The sequence below is a fragment of the Chrysemys picta genome, chromosome 12 (genome assembly GCF_011386835.1).
Source record: "Chrysemys picta bellii isolate R12L10 chromosome 12, ASM1138683v2, whole genome shotgun sequence".
NCBI lineage: Eukaryota > Metazoa > Chordata > Testudines > Emydidae > Chrysemys > Chrysemys picta.
Window position 1 is genome coordinate 14,405,920 of NC_088802.1, and position 22,124 is coordinate 14,428,043.

The following is a 22,124-nucleotide window of genomic DNA, read 5'->3' on the forward strand; positions in this document are numbered from 1 at the left end:
ACAATCAAAGGGGGGGGGGAGAGAGAGAGAGAGAGAGCAGCTGCACATGTGTGTAGTTGTGATGTTTATGACACATGTACATTGTAACTGAACACCCCAGTCTGACAATTTAATAGTTTATTTTGTTAAGATAAATATTTTGGATTTCTTGAAATTCCACAGTTGAAATACAAATGACTTTATTTAGAGAAGTTAAACTTCACTATAGATTTGAGGGGGGAAAAATGTAAATAATTCCATTTCTACAAATATATTTATATCCTTGTTTTTGAAATACTGTTGAAATGTAAATTAAAATATTCTTGTATTTACACCTTGTTACAATAATATTTTCTAAATTAAAATAATCTTTTTTCTTTCATATTTTATATTGAGATTTCACAGGTGTAGAAAATTCTGACAGAAAACCAGACACCTGGCAACCCCCCAGCCCTCACCTTTCCCCATCCACCACCACCTTCTGCCCCTAGGCAGGGGACGGGGAAAGGTGAGGGCTGGGGGTTCCCAGGTGTCTGGTTTTTGACTGGAACCTCCAGTTGAAAAGGGAAACTGGCAGCGTCCGGTCAGCACAAAAAGTCCAGTTGCTGCAGTAACTGGCCCCCACCACAGGGGAACGGGAAGAGCAGCAGGGCTGGGAGGGGACAGTCTGTGCCGCGGGGTCACTGTCAGGGACAGAGATTCCCTCCGGCCTCAGCTGGGACCGGGCAGATTATCAGGGGAGCCGCGTTTGTACCCCCAGTGTTGAGACCAGGACTGAAATAAGGGCGGAGCGTCCCGGAGAAGGTGTCAGTGAAAGTGAAGAGATGGGACCTGTCAGTCACATTGTAAAATGAGACCTCGCCCGCCTCATAGTCCAGGAAAATCCCCACCCGGCTGGGCCTGACGTTCACGGGGAGGGGGGTCCAGGAGGAGGTGCAGGCCTCGTATCTCCCATACCACAGCCGCATGGCCCAGTATCCATCCTCAGGTGTGAATGTGACCTGCCCCTTCCTGATCACAGATTTCCTACAAACCCCGAGAGCCCATCTCGGCTTGTCTCCCACCTCCACCTCCCAGTAACGCCTCCCGCCCGCGAACTCCTCAGTGCCCAGGACACAGGGACAAGGATCAAATCTCTCAGGGTTGTCGGGCAGATCCTGGCGTGTGTCTCCGCGTCTCACACGTTTCCGATCCTCAGACAGGACGAGTTTGGGATTTGCCGTGTCTGGATCCAGAGTCACGTCCACTGGGGAGACAGTCACAGAGTCAGGGCCGGGGGCTGGGGCTGGTCACTGGGATCAAAGGGAAATTAACCTGCATCCCCGTTAATCGCTGGGGGGGAGGGGACTGTTGCCTGAGGGGAGTCAGGGCCCCTCTACCTGTGAGGAGACAGTGAGGGGAAAGGGCAGAAGGAGCAGGGGAGGGGGTGAGAAGGTGTCAGTGGAGACGGGGGAGGGGACAGGCTGATGCTGGGAGATAAAAGGGGAGGGGGCGGTGACAGGAGCAGAGGGGGTGGAGGGAGGGGCAGAGGGGAGTGGTACAAGGGCAATGGGGGGACAAGAGAAGGGGTGGGCACCAGGAGGAGAGAGGGGGGTGAAGGGCAGGTTCCAGGGAGATGCAGGGGGTGAGGGGAGGGGTGGGCATCAGGGCAGAAGAAGGGCATGGATCCCAGGGGGCACAGGGAAGCAAGGGAAGGGGCTAGCACCAGGGGGCAGAGGGGTGTGAGGGAGCTCCAATGGGGCAGTGGAAATCAAGGGGATCGTGAGCTGATGAGGAGTGGGGTAGGTGGAACCATAGGGGGGGAAGTGAATGGGCAGGCACTGGTGCCATAAGGGCAGAATGGGAGGGTGAAGGAGCAGGTGAGCAGAAGGGGGCAGAGAAAGGGGTGTGGAGAAGGGCAGGCCCTGGGGGGAAGAGGGGTGTGAAGGGAGATGTGGGCACCAGGATGGCAGAGGGAGGATGAAGGGAGGGGTGGGACCCAGAGGTTAGGAGAGGGAGAGGTGAGGGGTGGGGCAGTGCTGAGGTGAGGGGAAGGGCTGAGACCAGGGGTCACAAAGGGGGGCAAGGGAAGGGACTTGCATCAGACAGGCAGAGGGGGCAAAGGAAACAGCAGGCACCAGGAAGGCAGATGGGGCAAGGGTAGAGCTGGGACTTGGGGCAGAGGAGGAGCTGGCACCAGGGGACTGGAGGGGTGGTGAGGGGTACAGGTGTCATGGAACCAGAGGTTGAGGGGAGAGGCAGGGGTGAGAAATAAAGAGAAAGTGGCATGGGTGATGGTGGCAGAGGGGCGAGAGAAGAGCAGGGTCAATGGGGCAGAGGGTGGTGTTGGGGGTGGGCACCAGGGAGTAAGGGGACAAGGGGAGGGTCAGATGTTGGGGGCAGGGGGAGGAAGGGAAGGGGTCGGCACTAGAAGGGTGCGGTGGGTAAGGGAAAGGGCAGGTGCCAGGGGGATTGAGGGGGTTGAGCAGAAGGGCAGACACAGGGAGGGCAGAGAAGGGAGGGATAGGCACCAGGGGGCAGAAAGGGGTGAGGAGAGAGGCAGGTGGGTAGAGGGAGGTGTTAGGAGAGGGGACTGGGGAGAGGCAGGTGCCAGGGGGTCAGAAGGGGGTTAGAGGAGGGTTGGGCACACGGGGGTGAGGGAAGGGGCGGGTGCCAGGGGTCAGAGAGGGTGGGAAGAGGGGCAGGTGCCAGGAGAGCTGAGGGGAGTAAGAAGGGCAAAAGCCAGGACAGCAGAGGAGGGTGAGGGTTGGGGTGGCCATCAGAGGATGGGGAGGTGATGGCAGTGGTAGGCACCAGGGAAGCAGATGGGGGTGAGGGGAGGGGTGGGAGACATGGCAGCAGGGGGGAAAGGGGTGAGGTGGATGCCAGGACACAGCGGGGGTGTGAAGTGATGGATGGGCTCCAGGGTGCAGAGGATGTTTGGGGGAGAGGGGCAGATGCCAGGACAGCGGGGGGAGAAGGGATGGGGTTTCCAGCAGGGCAGAGATGGGTGGAGGGCAGGGGCACGTGCCAGGAGGCAAAGTGGGAGTAGAGGGGCAGGGGCCCAGGGGAGCAGAAAGGGAGTGAGAAGAAAGGGAGGGATGTGGGTGAGGGGGCAGAATAGACGTAGGGTCCAGGTGGTCACAGGTGTGAGGGAAGGGTAATGGAGGGGCAGGAGCCAGAGAGGGGTGAGGGAGAGGCAGACCCCAGGGAATCTCTCTTGCTTTGGGGTCATATGTGGTTGGTTTCTCGCTAAGAGCAGGTTGGTGTTGTCCCCACACACACTGGGGGTGCAGCCCTGCCCCAGGGGGAGCAGCTGGGACTCTCCATGCTGGCAGGCCCCACGGGCCCCACCTTCCAGCCAGGAAAACCCCACAGCCAGCCCCTCCCGTCGCCGGGACCAGCCCCACCCCCACGGGGGCAGTGGTCTGGGTTGGGCTTACTTGCGGGGCATTACAGTGGATGATTCTGGGGGGGGGGGGTATAAATGCATACTAATGGGCTGTTTCTAATGAGGCCAGGGCAGTGGGGATGGGAGGGGGCATTTCCCCACTTCATGCCCCCTCCATCTGGGAGAAGCTGCACCAGGGACCAGTCCCAGTTCACAGGCACAGAGCGTGTCTGCACTAGGGATTTGCACCAGTGCAGCTACATCAGTGCAAGGAAACCCCGGCAGACATGGCCTGAGAGACTGCTGTGCCAGGGGCCGTAACCCGACCTCTCACTGGGGTTATGGATCAATAATTACAGGGTCACTGGAGCAGGGGAGCTGGACTCTGGGCTCCCAAGTGGGGGCCCAACCCACTGGGCTGCAGAGTGGTTCTCACTCCCACGCTCTGGCCCAGTGACCATGGCAATGTTTAGACACAGGGGGACGTCATCAGACACCTGGAGCCCAGCAGTTTAAGCCCTCATGGCATCACATGGGGGGATTGAACTTGGGGCTCCCAGCTGAGGGCCCAGCCACTGGGCTAAAAACTAGAAGGGAAGTGGCAGAACGTTTTTCTCTTAATTGAAACTCGACAGCAAACTCGACGTGGATTCGCAAATAGTTTGTTGACCCGAAATATAATTTTGCAGCAAATAAACTATTTGTCCAAAACATTTCACCCAGTTCCACTGCAAACCTGTCTGAGTAACTTAGGAGCCCGAATCCCAGTGACTTGCAGTGAGTGACTGTCAACATCCCCAGAAACACAGTGTTACAGGCAGGCCAGGTTCAGGACACTCCAGAGCTGCTGTTTAATTTGCTCTTTGCAGACAAATGCCCCCTGGGCCCGTGATCTCACCCCCACAAATCAGGCTGAAAATGGAGACTTGACTCCAACCGAACTCTCTGCCCAGAGCCATTTGTGCCATGGATGCTGTGAGTGGCACAGACCCTCTGCAGCTGCACCTGGGCGTCTCCCAGAGCAGATAATGGTCACAGAGACCGTCTCAGAGCCCGGGGCTCAGGTGTCTCCATCTAACGACCGCGCCAGCCGCCCCCCCACTCTCATTAACCAGCCCTGGGTCAGACACGCTGGCAACTTTCACACCCAGACTCTGGAGACACTTTGGGTCCTACTACACTAGGGTGACCAGATGTCCCGATTTTATAGGGACAATCCCGATATTTGGGTCTTTTTCTTGTATAGGATCCTATTATCCCCACCCCCGCCCCAATTTTTCACACTTGCTGTCTGGTCACCCTATTCTACACAGCCGACAGCAGCGAGTCTTGGAACGGGCTGGACAGATTCAGGCTTGTGGGGCTCCCTCTTTGGAATTAAAAATAGCCGCGTAGACGTTCAGGCTCAGGCTGGAGCTCAGGCTCTGAAGCCCAGGGTGGAGCCAGGTCTGCCCCTCCCAGTGCCAGCCGGGACATTGTCTGTGTCCATGTCCCCTTCACCCCCTTCTTGGGACAGGAAACAGCAGCTCCAGGGCCCCTCCCTTCACCGCTAGGGCAGGGGAGCGAGAGCCCTCAGCCTCCTGGGCATTGGGGCCTCCCAGCATGGACTCCTGGGTGAGTGTGAAAGTGTCTCCACCCAGAGAGCTTTGCACACCTGGCAAATACACAGATGTGCCCGTGGATCAGGATCCAAGATGGTACTCCCCAGGGGTGATGGAAGCTCTCTAAAAGTAGAGGGGTCACCCACTCATGCCAGCCCTTCTCCCCAAGCTCCTGCCCCCGCACCGCCCCTTCTCCCTGAACCCCCGCTCTCACACCGCCCCTTCTCCCCAAGCCTCTGCCTTCACACCACTTCTTCCCCGCAACACCCTGACCCCCTAATTGCTCCTCTCGGCCCCTCCCCTCGTCGCTCACCCTTACAGCTGGTAAAAAGTGGGAGGGAATAGCCCTCCCATTGGTAAAAGTGATTGGCTATGGCCCCTGGCCCCCCTCTTCCAGTGCCCCTTACTCACCCGTTCCCACCCCAGGAGGAGAGCGGTCTTGGGGCAGTGTCAGTGAGTTCAGTGCTGGGGATACGAGTGGGGTTTACACGGCAGCTGTTGGAGCTCTGTGTATCGAGGGTACGAGGACATCACAGCGGCCGTGTGAGCCCCCCACACTGTCCTGCCAACGTGGCTCAGCCCTGATAACTGCAGGAGCCTCTCCCTGGGGAGGAACCGTCCCTGGGGCCCGTTCAGGCCTTGGCCTCCCTGCGGAGGTGGCCAGCGAGGCTGCCGTTAAGGTGAGTTATGATGTGAGCTCCTGTCCGCTGGGAACCGGACTCTGAGCCTGGGCTGAGATCAGTGACTGGGGAGTGAAAGGCTCCAGCTGCCCTCACAGCCCCCCTGAGCCAGCTGGTTTCCCTCCCCCCCACAGTGCGACACCAGCGATGCTCACACTTGGTGACACCCCCAGTGGGCCGGGCGAGGGCCTGTCCAAGGAGCAATGGGCACAATCGGCAGCAAGGGAGGTTGAGGCTGGAGATGAGGAAACACTTTCTAACTCTCAGGGCAGTGACGCTCTGGACTCAGCTCTGAGGGAGGTTGTGGGATCCCCATCACTGGGGTTTGTAAGAACAGGTTGGACAAACCCCTGCCAGGGATAGTCTAGGCCATGCCCCGGTGCAGGAAGCTGGACTAGGCGACCTCTCGAGGTCCCTTCCAGCCCTCCATTGCTATGGTTCTAGGTTACAGCTGTCCTGGGGCTGGGACCACGGGGCTCTAAGCATGGTGTGTGGCATGTGACAGAGTTAACACTGTTAGGGACCCTGGCAGCTCAGCGTCCCTGCCAGGGGCCTGGGCTGGCATGTGGCTACCTGTACCCAGCTCAGCGGGGTGTTATTGGGCCATGTGGACAGGACCTAGGGGTTGCCAGCTGTCCGGTTTTTGATTGGAAGGCCTTGTCGAAAAGGGAGCCTGGTGGCTCCAGTTGGCACCGCTGACTGGAACATTAGAAGTCTGGTCAGTGGCGCAGCAGGGGCCCAGGGCTAAGGCAGGCTCCCTGCCTGCCCTAGCTCCATGCGGCTACTGGAAGAGGCCACCAGGTCCTGGTGGCCCCTAGGCACATGGGCGGCCAGGGAGGCTCCTTGCACTGTCCTCGCCCCAAGTGCCATTTCCGCAGTTCCCGTTGGCCAGCAACTGCGACCAATGGGAGCTGCAGGGGCAGCGTCTGCAGGCGTGAGGGCGGCACGCAGAGTGTCGCTGGCCACTCATTCACCTAGGTGCAGCAGGGACCTGGTGGACACTTCCTGGGACCTATGGTAAGTGCTGCTGGGACCCTGAATCCCATAATGCACCCCCTCCCACATCCCAACCCCCTATCCCAGCCCAGAGTCCCCTCCCGCACCCAACCTCCCTCCCAGATCCTGAACCCCTCACCCATCCCAACCCCCTGCCACAACCCAGAGCTCCTTCCTTCACCCAAACCCCTCATCCGCAGTCCCACTCCAGAGCCCACATCCCCTCCCTCACTCTGAACCCCTCGGCCCCAGCCCAGACCCCCCTCGCACACTCCAACCCCCGCCCCAATCCAGAGCCCTTTACTTCACCCCAAACCCCTCATCCCTGGCCCCACCCCAGAGCCCACACCTCCAGCCGAAACCCTAACTCCCTCCTGCACCCCAAGCCCCTGCCCCAACCCAGTGAAAGTGACTGAGGGTGGGGGAGAGTGAGCAACGGAGGGAGGGGGGATGGAGTGGGTCTTGGAGAAGGGGAAGAGCCACAGGGCAGGCGTGGGGGTTGGTTTTGAGCGATTAGAAAGTTGGCAACCCGACCTGTCCAGGTTTTCCCAGGATTGTCCCTTTATCCAGGTCAAGCTCCTGGGAAATCTGTGAGTCTGCCCAGGACATGACCAGTCCTAGATGTGTCAGTGGCTGTAGCTGGGGAGCTGCCGGGTGGGTGTCTGTGCCTATGCAAAGGGAGCTCTGTGTCTAGATTGCCTGGGAGCTGCAGAGATGGGGCACTTTGAAACAGTGAATGAGATCGGGAGCTCAAAGCCAGTAGGGCCCAGTCACCACTGTGCAGGTACCAGCTGTGGGGGGTCACCACTGGGGGCAGCAGGGTAGATCTGGTGCCATGTCTTGCTTGGTGAGGCTGATACTTGGGGCAGGCCAGGAGCAGGAGCCTCTGATGGCTTGTGCCCTCTGCCAGGATTCGGATGGGGAGACAGTGCCCGGGTGAGGGGACAGGTGGTGTACACGAAGAAGGCAGATTTCCTGTTTTGTTGCACCTCAGAGGTGGTGACACTAACAGGACCCCCAGCGTTGTTTGTGTAACTGCCCTAGGTGCCCTCCTCCCTCCCAACTCTGTGTGGTAGGATACTCCAGAGTCCATGGACCCCTGGGCCAGTGGTGATGCAATGTGTGTGTGTGTGTGCATGTCCCCTGGGCTCTCTGATCCCTCCTGGAGCTGGCTAGACTTTCCCAGCATGCACCAGGGTACACACACACGGTCAGGCAGCAGGCTGGGAGCACACACACACACACACACACACACACACACACACACACACACACACACACACACACAGTTCAGCCACGGCTGTGAGGCCGAAAAGCTGCCGCATGGGCACAATTTGTTGCATCTGGGTCAAGGGAGCGTCACAAGCTGGTTGTAAAAACTTGTCTGCACCTTGCAGTGGGGACAGGGCCTTCCTCACCCCAAATCCAGGGGGACACTGAATAGCTCCTGTTTGGGAATGTCATGCTAGAAGGTAAAATTGTGGGCTAAAGCTTTGTCTGAGTATAGACACCCTGCTGCTGGGAAGAGAGAGCTGAGCAGTTCAATTCAAATGATGGCCAGATAAGAATGTCCAGCCTGCAGAGCCCAGGTACCGCCCTGCAAAGGTGACACCAGGGGGCAGCATTTCATCACTAATCAGCCCTTTCCCAAAGGGGGCATGTCCCTGCTCTGCAATAAACCTGGGGTGTTGCCTGCCCCTTTCCATCCACCCCAGTGACATTGCTTTTTCTAGCCTATTGAATGTCATAGGAAAATGCTTTATGCTGGGAAAGGAGCAGAGAGCTCCCAGGGGGAGGTGGGGCCTCACCATGGATAAAATATCAGTGGTATGTACAGTACCTGCGTAGAGCTGGGCCCTTCTCCACCCTGCAACCAAACACAGACAGAGGAGTGAGAACGCCCCTGAACACTGACACACTGAGCAGGAGACAGTGTCACACAAGGTGATACGGGGGGAAATGGAACTTACTGAGCTCAGCCTGGAGTTTGTCTAAAAATAAAACAAAGAGAAATGAGTCAATATCACATAAAGTGACCAGATGTCCCGATTTTGTAGGCACAGTCCCGATATTTGGGGCTTTGTCTTATATAGGTGCCTATTACCCCTCACCCCCATCCTGATTTTTCACACTTGCTGTCTGGTCACCCTAATATCACATTATCTTTAAGAGAAGTGAGTCAAAAAGACTTTAAAGCAGGGAAGTTAAAATCCTTAGACTCAGCCTGGAGGCTACGTCAGCAACCAGAGCCTGGCACTTCTTGAGCAGCAAAGGAATTAGCAAGGGGAGAAATACAGTAACCCCACCCGGCCAGGCACAAGAGGTTGTTAGAGCCAAACAGGGATCCCTCAGCAAGTGGAAAATATTAACCCTGTGAAGCCAGCAGAAAGGAGCATACAGTACCTCGGGTGAAGTGCATGATGGGAATTAGGAGCTAAAATGGAATTAGCAGAGTGATAAAACAAATACCAGGGAATTATTTCAGTCCATCAGAATCAGGACTCTGAGAATCAATGGGTCTCCTGGATCAGCAGGGGGGGAAAAAGGAGCAATTGGGGAGGGTAAGGACTATGCTGAGAGACTGGCTGATTTCTTTGCATCAGTTTTCACCACAGAGAATGTTGGGGAGAGACCTGCCTGGAGCTGCTCTGTTGATGGAATAAATATCAGGAATTGAGGTGTGAAGACGAGATATTGGAACAACTGATAAGTTAAAGAGCCAGCAGCCACCATGAGCAGCGTAGATCCCTGCCAGGTGCCAAACGCCCAAGAGTTCTGAAATGACGACAGAGCGATATGGCTGAGCTGCTAACAATAATACGCATCTCTCATTAAAATCAGCTACACTTCCGGAGATTCAGACGGTTGGGAATGTTGTCCCCAGCTTTAAAAATTTGGCTGGAGTAATTCTGAGAATTACAGCCCAGTGAGCCTTACCTCAGTGCCTGGTAAACTGGCTGAAACAAGAACTAAACCAGAATTCTAAATCAGCTGTATGAGAATGATGGGAAGAAGTCCAACTAGCACATCTGGAAAAGAAAACTGTGGGTATGTCTACACTTAAACCTCTACGGCAGTGCCGCTGCACCACTGCTGCTGTGGGGCTTCAGCATAGACACTACCTATGCTGAGGGGAGGGATTCTCCTATCATCATAGTAACCCACCTCTCCCAGAGTCAGTAGCTGGGTTGATTCTTCCGTCGACCTAGCACTGTCTACACTAGGGGTTAGCTTGGATCCACACTCCAGAAAAATGTAGCTATACCAATATCAATTCCTAGAATAGACTAGGAATGTGTAGGGTTACCATATTTCAACACTGAAAAAAGAGGACACTCCACGGGGGCTCTGGCCCCACCCCAACTCCACCTCTTCCCCATCCCTGCCTCCGCCCCCTCCCCAGCCCCATTCCAACCCCTTCCCCAAAGTCCCCACCCCAACTCTTCCCCCTCCTCTGAGCATCCTGCATTCCCCCCTTCTCCCTCCTGCTCTGTTCTTAGTTGGGGGTTGCTAAGTGCTTCATAAACTGTAAAACATTTGTAAAACCTACAAAGTGAGGGTGAAACAGAGAAAAGTCTGTGAGCAAAACAAGCTGCTAGTGAGGGAGACATGGTTATCTATATGAGATTTTTTATTTAAGAATTCATGGTAATACAAATAGTAATGATGATGATGGTGGTAATGCTACAAATAAGCAGTTAAGATTGGGACCTTATTCTAAACAAGAAAATAAATCTAAACAATGGAGAATGTAGTGAAAATTAATATTGATTATTAGGAATAATGGCGAGGTAGGAATAGCATCATGATGGTCAAGGAGAAGGGATTCTGCTAGGGCCAGGTAGTAACCATGGTTCTATTTAGTATTTGTGTCAAAGCACATTCACCGCTTAAATACAGTTCTCTCGTTTAGTTATTTGGTACAGTAACTTGCAAACCGTGAAGCCGGTAGCGCTCCGGCAAAAGACGCTCGGGGGACCCCGAGTGCGAGTGGCTGCAGCAAAACTAACAACTCGCACCGAGATGATGTCACAGCGGGCGACCCCCACACACAGACACGCACAAATTCGGAGAGCCTTAATATAGTTGAAATCCAAAAATCTGCAATTCAGTGTATGGACAGAATGGAAAAAATAGTAGCTATTTTGCTAAAAATGAAGGACAGCTGTTAGTGTACAGGACTTCTGGCACTGCATTTCTGACTATACCACTGCCTCATTCGGTGACCCTGGGCAAGTCACTAAGGCCTGCTCTACACACAGATTTTGTGCCAGGGTAACTATTTTGGTTAGGGGTATATATTTTTTTAAACCAATTTAGTTATCCCAGTACAACCCCAGGTGTGGATGTAATTCTATACTGGTACAAGCACTTTGATACCAAGTCCATGCCAGGAAGTTGTCCCACTTTCATTATACTGGTACTGTTAAAATGAGAGATTTTCCTGTGCCACCAAGGCCTTACACTCGATCTGTTTCCACCTATTTATGATTTTCCACTTGCCGCTTTGTGATGCTCACACTGCAGGAGCTCTACAAGCATAAAGTATTTTTATGGCTGTGTATCACGAGTGGGGTGCGTGGCTAGGAGCCTGACCTTTGCCTCGCCTCACAAGATATGGAGGTGCAAGACCTGGGTAACGTTTCCCCTGGGTCATGGTTTACGGACAGGACTCACAGGGCACTCAGCAGCCCGATTGATTTTCACCAGTTCCATTCAGGAAAGTAAACGGAGACACGGGGAGGGGAAGGGCAGGATCCTGCCCCACAGACACACCCCAACAACATCCTCCAGGCAGCTCAACCCGACTAGCGGCTCCTCTCATGCCCCAGGCTCGCCAGCCGCCCCGGACTCTCCAGCTTGCCCTGTGACTGGTGCCCGGGGCCGGGGGCGCAGCTCCAGCCCCAGGGGGACACAAATCCAGACAGTGCCAGCTCCCCGCAATGCGCTGGCATCCACAATCCCCCCCGGGGTGGAAGCTGAAGCTTGAGGGCTTCAGCCCTGGGCACTGGGGCTCAGATTACAGGCCCCATGTCTGGGATGGAAGCCCTTGAGCTTCTGCTTTGGCCCTGGCCCCGGCCCCCCACGGAGGGGGCGGGGCTCAGGCAGGCTCAGGCTTTGGCCCCCCCTCCTGGGATCATTTTTGTTGTCAGAAGGGGGTCGCGGTGCAATGAAGTTTGAGAACCCCTGGGCTATTTATCAGTGACTTGGAACAAAGGATAAGCCCTAAAGTGGCAAAATTTGCCGATGACAATTATTTAGGTTACCAAAGAAGTACCTGTACTGGTCACCCTATCTCAGAAAGGATATTACAGAGACGGGCAATAATAATGATTAGAGCCCTGAAGGCACAGCCATATAAAGAGTGATTGAAAGAGACGGGACATTTTAGTTTCGATAAGAGACTTGACAGAGAAATAGAAAACAGTGAGTGGGAGAGAGAGAAATTGGGTTCTCAGCCCTACCTTCCCTCCTACTACTAGAACAAGAGGATACTCAACTAAATTGAAAGGTAGCAAATTTCAAACTATAAGAGGAAACACTATTGTTTACATGATGCATAATTAGCCTGTGGACCTCCTTGCCACAAGATAGCATTGAGGACAAGAGTTTAACAGAAATAAAACTAAAGAACATTTATATGCTAATGAGAATATGGAGTTTTACAGTGAGTAGGGTTAAAACAAAATGGACAAGCAAAGAAAAACCCCAAATGGACAAAGGATTCAGAAAGGCCCAGGTACTGATAGAGAAATGCAAATATCCAGAGTTGTGATAATTCTCAAAAACACAAGCATATTGGAAGGGAGAGAAACCCCCTCCTGCTTCAGGGCACAAACCAAACACTGACAGGGGTCAGAAGGAATTTGAGGGAACTCTCCCTGGGAGCAGATTAGTCTATCATTGGGGTGAAGGGACTAGGTGGGAGGAGGGTGGAGCCCACAACCAATAGCACAGGAGAACAAATGGGCAGAGTGACACTGTAGCTAACAGCATGACGACATCATCAGCCACCATGTCCCTGGCCACCTTCTGCCTGGCAGGTCACACGAGGGGGTTGTTAATGACTACAGCCAGCTCACAGCCTGGGCACAGTGCTGGCTACACAGAGGGCAGAGTGAGCCAAACATGCTCCTTCCCCCAGCTGCATGGGAGCAATAAACCCCTGTGAGTTCAGTGAGTGGGGTTTGGGTCTGTTCATTCCGTGTGCTGAGTGTGACGGACAAGGGGCCGAGCTTCTCTGTACACTGCACAAGCCAGACTGATTTTCTGTTCACAGTGAGAGCTCTCAATACCTGCCCCAGGGGTCTGAAACTTGTTGCAAAGTTTGAGATTCCCCTCCCCTCCCATTGCAATGAACAAAGGGACCTCACCTTTCTCTGCCCGATGTGCCGCTGGAAGTGAACAACAGGAGAGGTGGGTTACAAGATAGAAGATTTAACTCAATTATTGCAAACTCCTAGGAGTCATTTTTCTACTGGTAGAAAGTAGAACACACACAGGGGCGCTCTGCCGCTAGCTATTTCCACTGCCCGCGTTATACTGGGGACACAAGGCCTCGTGCAGGTAAAACATTAAGTAAACACTGTCTCCTTTCCCTTCTGGCTGAGGCCCCACACTGAACTCAATGGTGTTTCTATCTGTCTGGAACGGGATCACTCTTAATAATCACGTCCCATCAATTGCAGTGTTTCAGGGCATGTTTTAGCTATCAATGGGCAGAACCTTCCTGATGTTGGTGAAAACTGGAGAACTGTAAAAGCAGGATTTCAACTAAACTCACCGTTTGATCCCTCAGGATACAGGGTGAGGCAGTGACCTCAGGGTCAGGGTTTAAGGTGAGGGTGAGGTTAGAGTCAGGGTTAGCAGGCCCCTCACCGCACTCCAATCAGCTCCCCCAGCTACACATCTTGCCTCCTCTTTTCCTCACCCCCATATTCCAGCCAGGCCCCTCAACTCCCCACTCTGGTCAGAACTCTATTGACTGGGGGGAGGGGGGAATCAGAAAAGCCTGATTTTATTGGAAATCAGTTTTTCCAGTTTGCTGCTTTTCACAACAATCAGTAGGGTTATGGCTAGAGTTGAGCAGGGAGGGGATGCATTTGAAGGTGGGGATGGGTTTAAGGAGCCCAGTTGGATGCACCACTGGTACTATGTAAGCAACAAAGTGTGTGACCCTCCAGTTAAAGAATTGCCACATGATTGTGATCTAGGATTTAAACTGTCAGGGTGAGATTCTGTGCTCAGAACCTGCAGCCCAAGGGCAAACGAGGGCAACTTTGGCTTTTACTTCCTCCTGATCCTGGGTGCTTTGGATGCCAAAGCAGCCCCCGCTGTATCTCAGGGCTTGTCTGCATGGGAAGGTTACACCACTACATGGTAAGGTGGGAACTTAAACCACTCTTGTTACACCGGTATAACACCCCATGTCAGCGCTCTTACTCTGTAATGGGAGTAAGAATTTATGGTTTAGCTTTTGGCTTTAGTTCCAGCAGCCTTTCCCTGGGTGCATATGGGCAGCAGCATGGCCCAGAATCTCTGCAGCACTGTGTGCTGTGGCCCAGACCTGACACTCCCCTCTTGGTCCCCAGCCCATCTCCCACACACCCCTACAATAGGGCTTGTGAGTGGGTCCTCGGAGGGCAGCCTGCAGCTGTTCTCTGCAGTGCCTGCACTGGAGGAATACTCCCCCAGCTGGATACAGGCCTTCTGGAGCCTTTTATGCTGCTCTGGTCCTTTTACTAACATAACGGGGTTGAGATGGGAGTGAAAAATCTCACCCTCCATGTATTAAAAAGTGTCCAGCCTTTCTGGGTATGGGTAGCATTGAGCAAGTGACTTGGGTGTGTGTAAGCAGTGCACCAGCCCAGTGCTATCTGCCCGAGTCTGCAGGCAGCACTGTTTGCTGCTCACCCTCAGCACAGTGGTGTTGGGATGGTGACACTAAAACCTAATTGATGACCATTTACAATTCTCTCACTGCAGATTATTTTAGCAGAAACATCCAACTTCTGTGCTTCTCCCACACAGCTGGATGCAAGGACAGATATTGGGGAGAGGGACACTGGGGCAGCTACTTGTCTTCAAAGGTTGTTGGGGTGAGGAACAGTGAATTTGAGCCCCCTCCCTCCTCCATCCAAATACAGCGTGACTTCTGTGTATGCTAAAACAGAGCTGGGAGAGAGAACATACATTCTGCCTCCTTCCCCCCCAGTACCAAATGTCTCCTTTATACCAGAACACAAACACACACATGCAGCACATGGTCACTGAGAGTGAAATCCTGTCCCTTCTCATGTTACATGGCCATGAAAGGCCAGGACACAGGGGAATCCTACGTGAGGTATCCTGTTAAACACTGGACACGTCTAACAGTCCCCAGCAATAACTCTGGTCTCTGGCCCAGCTGGTCTAGGACTACTCAGGGCCTGGGCTCAGGGTGCTGTCTCTCTAACTTCCATGGGGTTTTGGACAATTGGCCCCTTCCCCTTCAGAGCTCATCTGTGTCAGCACGAGCAGCCCTGAGCTCACTGCTTGGGCTCTGATGACAATTTGGAGACATTCCCCATCACCCGTTCAAACACTAGCATGTTATTTGTAATTGTTCCATCCCACGTGTGTTTTCCACTTTCTCCAGCACACACATGTAGCCCCCTCCCACCCCATCAGAATTGTCTCTGTGCAAATACCTTCCCCCCACAACCCCTGCTGAAATGGGGGCTCTGCTCATTTCCCACCCATCTCCCCATTGCTCTGTGTCCCCACTTCAGGTGCTGCAGCCCGCTCAGTTCCATAGCCGCAGCCTGAGCCATCACTCCCTTGCCCGGGGACCCGGCTGTGCCTGGAGGCCCATGGGGAGGGAATCCCCGTCCTGTGATGACCTTTACACTAAGGCTTTGTCTATATACTGGCAACTGAATGACAAAAGTTTTGTCATTCAGAGTTGTTAAAAAAAAACACACACACACACACACACACAAAAGACAAAAGTTTTGCCAGCAAAAAATGCAAACGTGAGCAGCGCTTTGTCTGTGGGAGAGCTCTCCTGTTGACAAAGCTACTGCTTGCCGCGAGGTGGAGGTGGAAGTTTTTTGTCCACTGGAGAGCTCTCCCCCACCAACAAAGAGTGGCTACACTGCGCATCTTTTAGTAGCATGGCTGTAGTAACACAGTTGTGTAGCTAAAAGGTGCTTATTGTAGACAAAGCCTAAGTCACAGCCTCCCTTTGGCTTCATTCCAAATGTCTCGTCTGCTTGGTAATCTCTAGTTTACTGACCCGCCACATTTTTGGGAAGCATTCTCATATAATCTTTATGCCACCCTATTGGCCCCACAGACTGACCTTTCTTGCTCTCCAGTTCAGATCGCAGCGTTTTAGGGCAGTGGTTTTCAACCTTTTTTCATTTGCAGACCCCTACAAAATTTTGAATGGTAGTACAGACCCCTTTGGAAATATTAGACAGAGTCTGGAAACCTGCCGGGGTCTGAGGTCCACAGGTTGAAAACCACTGCTCTAGGGGGAGAAAAGGGGGAAGAGATGAGATTCCCTTGTCGTATTTCTGGGAATAACCCTTACATCAGTTAATGTAACTGGCCCAGACACTGACCTTTCTCCCTCTCCAGTTTAGATCGCAGCGTCTCTAGAGAGAGAAAAGGATGAGAGATGAGATTTCATTGCATCATGTTTATGGTGAAATTCCTATTATTCTTTAATGCAGCTCAGCTCTGGGGGAGGATTAGTCTATCATTGGGGTGATGGGATGGGGTGGAGCTCGCAGACAATAACACAGGAGAGCAAATGGGTAGAGTGACCCTGTAGCAAGCAGCACGATGACATCAGCCACCATGTCCCTGGCCACCTTCTGCCTGGCAGGTCACACCGGGGGTGTTAATGACTACAGCCAGCTCACAGCCTGGGCACAGTGCTGGCTACACAGAGGGCAGAGTGAGCCAAACCCGCTCCCTCCCCCGGCTGTGTGGGAGCAATAAACCCCTGTGAGTTCAGTGAGTGGGGTTTGGGTCTGTTCATTCCATGTGCTGAGTGTGAGGGGCCGAGCTTCTCTGTGCACCGCACAAACCAAATTGACTTAGTTCAGAGTGAGAGCTCTCAATAACTGTCCTGGGGTCTATGAAACTTGTTGCAAAGTCTGAGATTCCCCTCCCCTCCCATTGCAATGAACAAAGGGACCTCACCTTTCTCTGCACAATGTGTGGCTGGAAGGGAATAACAGGAGAGGTGGGTTACAAGGTAGAAGATTTATCTGAAAGTATTGCAAACTCATAGGAGTCATGTTTCTACCAGTAGAAAGTAGAACACACACAGGGGCGCTCTGCCTCTAGCTATTCCCACTGTCCCCCTTATACTGGGGACACAAGGCCTCGTGCAGGTAAAACAGAGTAAATGGCCGTCTCCTTTCCCTTCTGGCTGAGGCCCCACACTGAACTCGATGGTGTTTCTATCTGTCTGGAACGGGATCACTCTTGATAACCACGTCTCATCAATTGCAGCGTTTCAGGGAATGTTCCAGCTATCAATGGGCAGAACCCTCCTGATTTTTGTGAAAACTGGAGAACTGTAACAGCCGGATTTCCACTAAACTCACCGTTTGATCCCTCAGGATACAGGGTGAGGCAATGAGCTCAGGGTTAGGGTTTAAGGTGAGGGTGAGGTTAGAGGGAGCGTTAGCAGGCCCCTCACCGCACTCCAGTCAGCTCCCGCAGCTACACTTCTTGCCTCCTCTTTTCCTCACCCCCATATTCCAGCCAGGCCCCTCGACTCCCCACTCTAGTCAGAATTCTATCGATGTGGGTGAAAATCAGAAAAGCCTGATTTTATTGGAAATCAGTTTTTCCAGTTTTCTGCTTTTCACAACAATCAGTAGGGTTATCATATTTCTGGGATTAACTCTTACATCAGTTAATGTAACTAGCCCAGACACTGACCTTTCTTGTTCTCCAGTTCAGATCGCAGCATCTCTAGAGAGAGAAAAGGGGGAGAGGTGAGATTTCATTCCATCATGCTTATGGTGAAGCTCCTATTGTTGGTTAATGCAGCTCTGCTGTAGTTATGCAATAGAGAGACAAAGATAGGTTCATCTGTGTTGGTCCCTGCACTCCCATCCTAGGCCAACTCCTGAGCTTGTAGGTAGTGCCGGTCCCCTGATCGTAGTGACACATGGGAACAGCTCCCTGTAAGGCCAGATTAGTTGGTAGGTGCCCTATCTAAGAACAGGGTGGAGGTGTCTTTCTTTAGCTGGGTGCTCAGGTCAGCATGAGCCAGGGAGTGAGGTGTCGATGGGCCTCTACAGGCATCACTGCTAAGATCAGCTCTTTCCCATGTGGAGTTCGTCCTTTTGGTGTCAGCCCTGGGGTACCAACACTGCTGGAAATGGAGGTCGCGTCATGTCTGCCAATCACTGCTGAGCACAGCCTGAGCGAGAGCATCTTATGCCCAGTGTGAGCAGCATCTCAGACCAGCCGTGCAAATCCTGAGTGTATTTGTGTTATTACAGCATCCCAGCCACAGCTCACCAGTGCAGCTGGTGCGGAGAATTCTCTGAAAGGCCCAGGGAACAACACAGTGACAGTTGATTGTTTAGTGTTTGGAAATGAGCCCAGCATAGCTCTCTCTGGGCACTGTGACAAAGTTCTGTCCTTGACTCCGTGAGTCCTGCATTTCCTGATGGATTTTGCTAGCCTCAGAGGCTCACTGTGACCCTCCACATAGCCCTTCTCTCTCTAGAGGCAAGGGTCACAGTCTACTGAGCCATTTTCATCATAAGCCAGCAAGGGAGATGAGGAGAAACAACCCTCCCTCACACAGTCTCTATTGTCTCCCAGTATCAGTGATTAATCAGGGAAGGGAGGGAGGAGCCCAGGCCCACCCTCTACTCCGGGCTCCAGCCCAGGGACCCTAAACTTAGCAACTATGGAAGCTGACTTTTTAGAAATAGGGCATGTACAATTCCTTGGGCTACTTCCCCACAGCAGCCCCCACTCAATATCTTCTTCACAATTACCTCAGGGCCTCCTTCCTTGCACCTTCATTCCTCCCACAGCACAGCACACTGACTAACTGGGAGGCTTTTAACTAGTTCCAGCCAGTCCTTGATTGGCTTCAGGTGTCCCAAACAATCTAGCTATTTCCACTGCCTTCTAGTAGGGTTACCATATTTCAACAATCAAAAAAGAGGATGGGAGGACCCCTGCCCCTGTCCTGCCCTAGCCCCACCCCTGCCCCTTCCACTCCCTCCCACTTCCTGCCCCCTCAGAATCCCCAACCCTCCCCCCCACGCCTTGTCCCCTGACTGCCCCCTCCTGGGACCTCTGCCCCTAACTGCCCCCCAGGACTCCACCCCCTACCTAAGCCTCCCTGCTCCTTGTCCCCTGACTGCCCCCTCCTGAGACCTTCCCCACATCCTAACTGGCCCCCTAGGACTCTACCCCCTACCTGTCCCCTAACTGCCCCAACCCTTATCCACAACCCCACCCCCAGACAGACCCCTGGGACTCCCACGCCCCATTCAACCACTCCCCACCCCCTGACAGCCCCCCCCAAAACTCCCGACCCATCTAAACCCCTCTGCTCCCTTTCCCCTGACTGCTCCGATCCCTCTCCCCACTCCTGCCCCCTGACAGCCCCCCCCCAGAACTCCCAAACACCCCCTCGCTCCTTGTCCCCTGACTGCCCCCTCCTGGGACCCCTGCTCCTAACTGTCCTCCAGAACCCCACTCCCTACCTAAGCCTCCCTGTGCCTTGTCCCCTAACTGCCCCCTCCTGAGACCCTCCCCCACCTGTACTCTGACTGCCCAAAACCTTACACCCCCCAACCCCCAGACAGCCCCCTCCGAACTTCTGACCCATCCAACCCTGCTCCCTGTCTCTTGACTACCCCCCCCCCCAGAACCTCCCTGCCGCTTCTCTGACCCCCTGGCCCCCTTACTGTGCTGCAGAGCAGCGCGCTCGACAGCAGGGGAGGGGAGCAGGATCGGTGCTCCAGACTGCCGGAGGCCGAGGCAACGGCCGGCGATCTGTGAATGCAGGGCGGGGGGAGGGAGGGAGAGGAGGGGAGTGGTGTCAAGTTGCAGGGGAGAGGAGGGGGGAAGTGGAGGAAGGGCTCTGGCTGCCGGAGCCCCGTGCGAGTGGCACCATCCGGCCGGCTGCCCTGTAAGCCCCGCACGCTCTGCATGGGGGGTGGGGGAAGTCCGGACATTGACAAATTCCCCCCAGACGCTATTTTTAACTGAAAAAAGCCGGACATGTCCGGGGGAATCCGGACGAATGGTAACCCTACTTCTAGAAGGATCTTAATTGGCCCCAGGTGTCTTGATTAACCTGGAGCAACTGCCTTTTGGTTACCATGGTACCAGGGATTTGTTTAGCCTGGGGCTAACATACCTGTTCCTCACTACTTTACTGTAGCCATCTGGTCTTGCCCCATCACAGCACACAGAGAAACTTTACATACAACTCAAAATGAGCGAATCCCTGTCACCTAAATGTGGACTCGACCCACATAATGTATCTGTTAAAGCCAGGAATTAAACCAGTTCACACCTAGTGGTGACAGTTCTAAAGGTACAATACCCAGTTCCAACTTTCACAAGTAAATAGCACAGTTCCTCTCTGCTTCTCTGAATTACCTGCTTCTGTCCCCACTGGGAAATCATTGTAACAGACATTTCCCCTTCCCAATTCTTCTGACACTTGCAAATTTCTACATAAAGTTCACAGCTCTTCAGGTGAGAAAACCCTCTGGGTGGGACTTTCACAGCAGGCTTGCAGGTTTGCACACTCGGTGCCCATTAATTTAAACAAAAATTGAGTATTCAGACCCTTTAGCCAGCTTTGAAAACCCCAGCTCCCTATAAACTCACAGATCACTGAAGGCCAATTTCTGCCCTTTGTGAGCAGAGGAAAAAAACTACAACTGAGCACTTCTACTACAATAGAGAGTTCACTGCCCTGTTCCTGTAGCAGGATCTCAGGCTGAGCAAATCTTTAGTGTAGCTAAATTGCTAACCTTTCCATTTGCACAGCCACTACTTCGCCCATCCACAGCTCCTATTAGCAAGCAGAGACTGGGGGTGCCCTCTTCTCCTACTTTGCTTTCTGTTTTTCCTGCAAACAGCCAAGTTCCATATGTTGGAGCTCCAAGCCCAGGTCACTGAGTCCCACGTGGGTGTTTCAGACTGAGCCAGGCTGATCCCCATGGAATAGTTCAGGATCACATTCGCTTGGGATCCCTTAGTGAGATCTGATATAGTGAAACCACTTGACACTTCTCAGTTCACATGTGAAGTCATAATTTATTCAGCTCCCCCTTCACCCTCAGCCCAGCTCCCATTGCCTGAAACTCCTCCAAACATTGAATCAAAGCCCCTCAATGCCCGTATCACTACTTTTGGTTTTGTTTTTAAATCTCTCCCTCTCTCTCACCAAGTCCCCCCCCCCACATTATTACTTCACCTTTCGCTCTGTGTTGCCTCCAGAAGCAGTAACTGGCCAGGGCAGTGAGACCAGCCAGGAGAGCCAGGATCACAACCAGAGCCACCATCCAGGGATTGGCCCTCGGGAAAAACAGCTCTGCAAGAGAAAGTGCCATTGACTTGGGAGCAAATGCGCAGAATGAAGGCAGGACACTGTGACAGTGGTGACTCTGTGACTAGTTAAAACAACAAGGAGTCTGGTGGCACCTTAAAGACTAAGAGATTTATTTGGGCATAAGCTTTCGTGGGTAAAAACCTCACTTCTTCAGATGTTGCACGAAAGCTGACTGTGATGGTCACAGCACAGACAGATGTTGCATCTGAAGAAGTGAGGTTTTTACCCACGAAAGCTTATGCCCAAATAAATCTCTTAGTCTTTAAGGTGCCACCAGACTCCCTGTTGTTTTTGTAGATACAGACTAATACGGCTACCCCCTGATACTTGTGACTAGTTAAAAGACTCTCAGAGGGAAATATACAGTGAGATGTGGCTCCTTTGTGCTTTATTATTAAACCAATTAAAGTTCAAGCCTGGTTACTGAACATGGTTAATTAATGAGAGGGGTTGGGTTGGACTCTGCTATGCTACACCTACCTCCCACTGGCATAAGTTCAAGCATTCCCTAGGCCGGGGTAGTCAATAGGTGGACTGCGGCCAAATCTAGACTAGACTACTGGATGCTTTTGAATGGACCCTGGAATCTTTTTATTTGCTTATTATTAGCATTGTTATATTTTTTTATTATTTTCTCTGGAGTCTGGACCTTGACTATACCTTGACCAAGAAATTTGGACCTTGACAAAAAATAATCGATTACCCCTGTCCTAGGCTTCTCTAAATGATGCCAAGGCTGCATCCAGTGCAGATTGGCACTCAGAATCAGAGAGTTGTGACCTGACACCCCCGACTCTCCTGTGCTCACTGGGGTTCAGTTACACAAGAGAGTCGGGCCCAAAATATGTTAATACAGAATTTTAATAAAAACAAAACACGAGCCTGGAGATTCA

At 53.0% G+C, this 22,124-nt stretch overlaps 1 protein-coding gene across 1 annotated transcript in view; it reads right to left on the minus strand.

The window, feature by feature from the left end:
- Nucleotides 1-477: 477 nt before the first annotated feature.
- LOC135972180 (butyrophilin subfamily 1 member A1-like) overlaps nucleotides 478-22,124 on the minus strand; it is a 47,125-nt gene continuing 25,478 nt past the window's right edge. Inside the window, exons 3-9 of the mRNA XM_065565102.1 lie at nucleotides 21,097-21,213; nucleotides 17,571-17,603; nucleotides 16,235-16,267; nucleotides 13,001-13,021; nucleotides 8,597-8,617; nucleotides 8,467-8,493; nucleotides 478-1,225 (exon numbers count right to left, since the gene is read on the minus strand). Coding sequence (XP_065421174.1) covers nucleotides 666-1,225; nucleotides 8,467-8,493; nucleotides 8,597-8,617; nucleotides 13,001-13,021; nucleotides 16,235-16,267; nucleotides 17,571-17,603; nucleotides 21,097-21,213 — 812 coding nt within the window. The 3' untranslated portion in view covers nucleotides 478-665. The remainder of the gene's footprint in view (nucleotides 1,226-8,466; nucleotides 8,494-8,596; nucleotides 8,618-13,000; nucleotides 13,022-16,234; nucleotides 16,268-17,570; nucleotides 17,604-21,096; nucleotides 21,214-22,124) is intronic.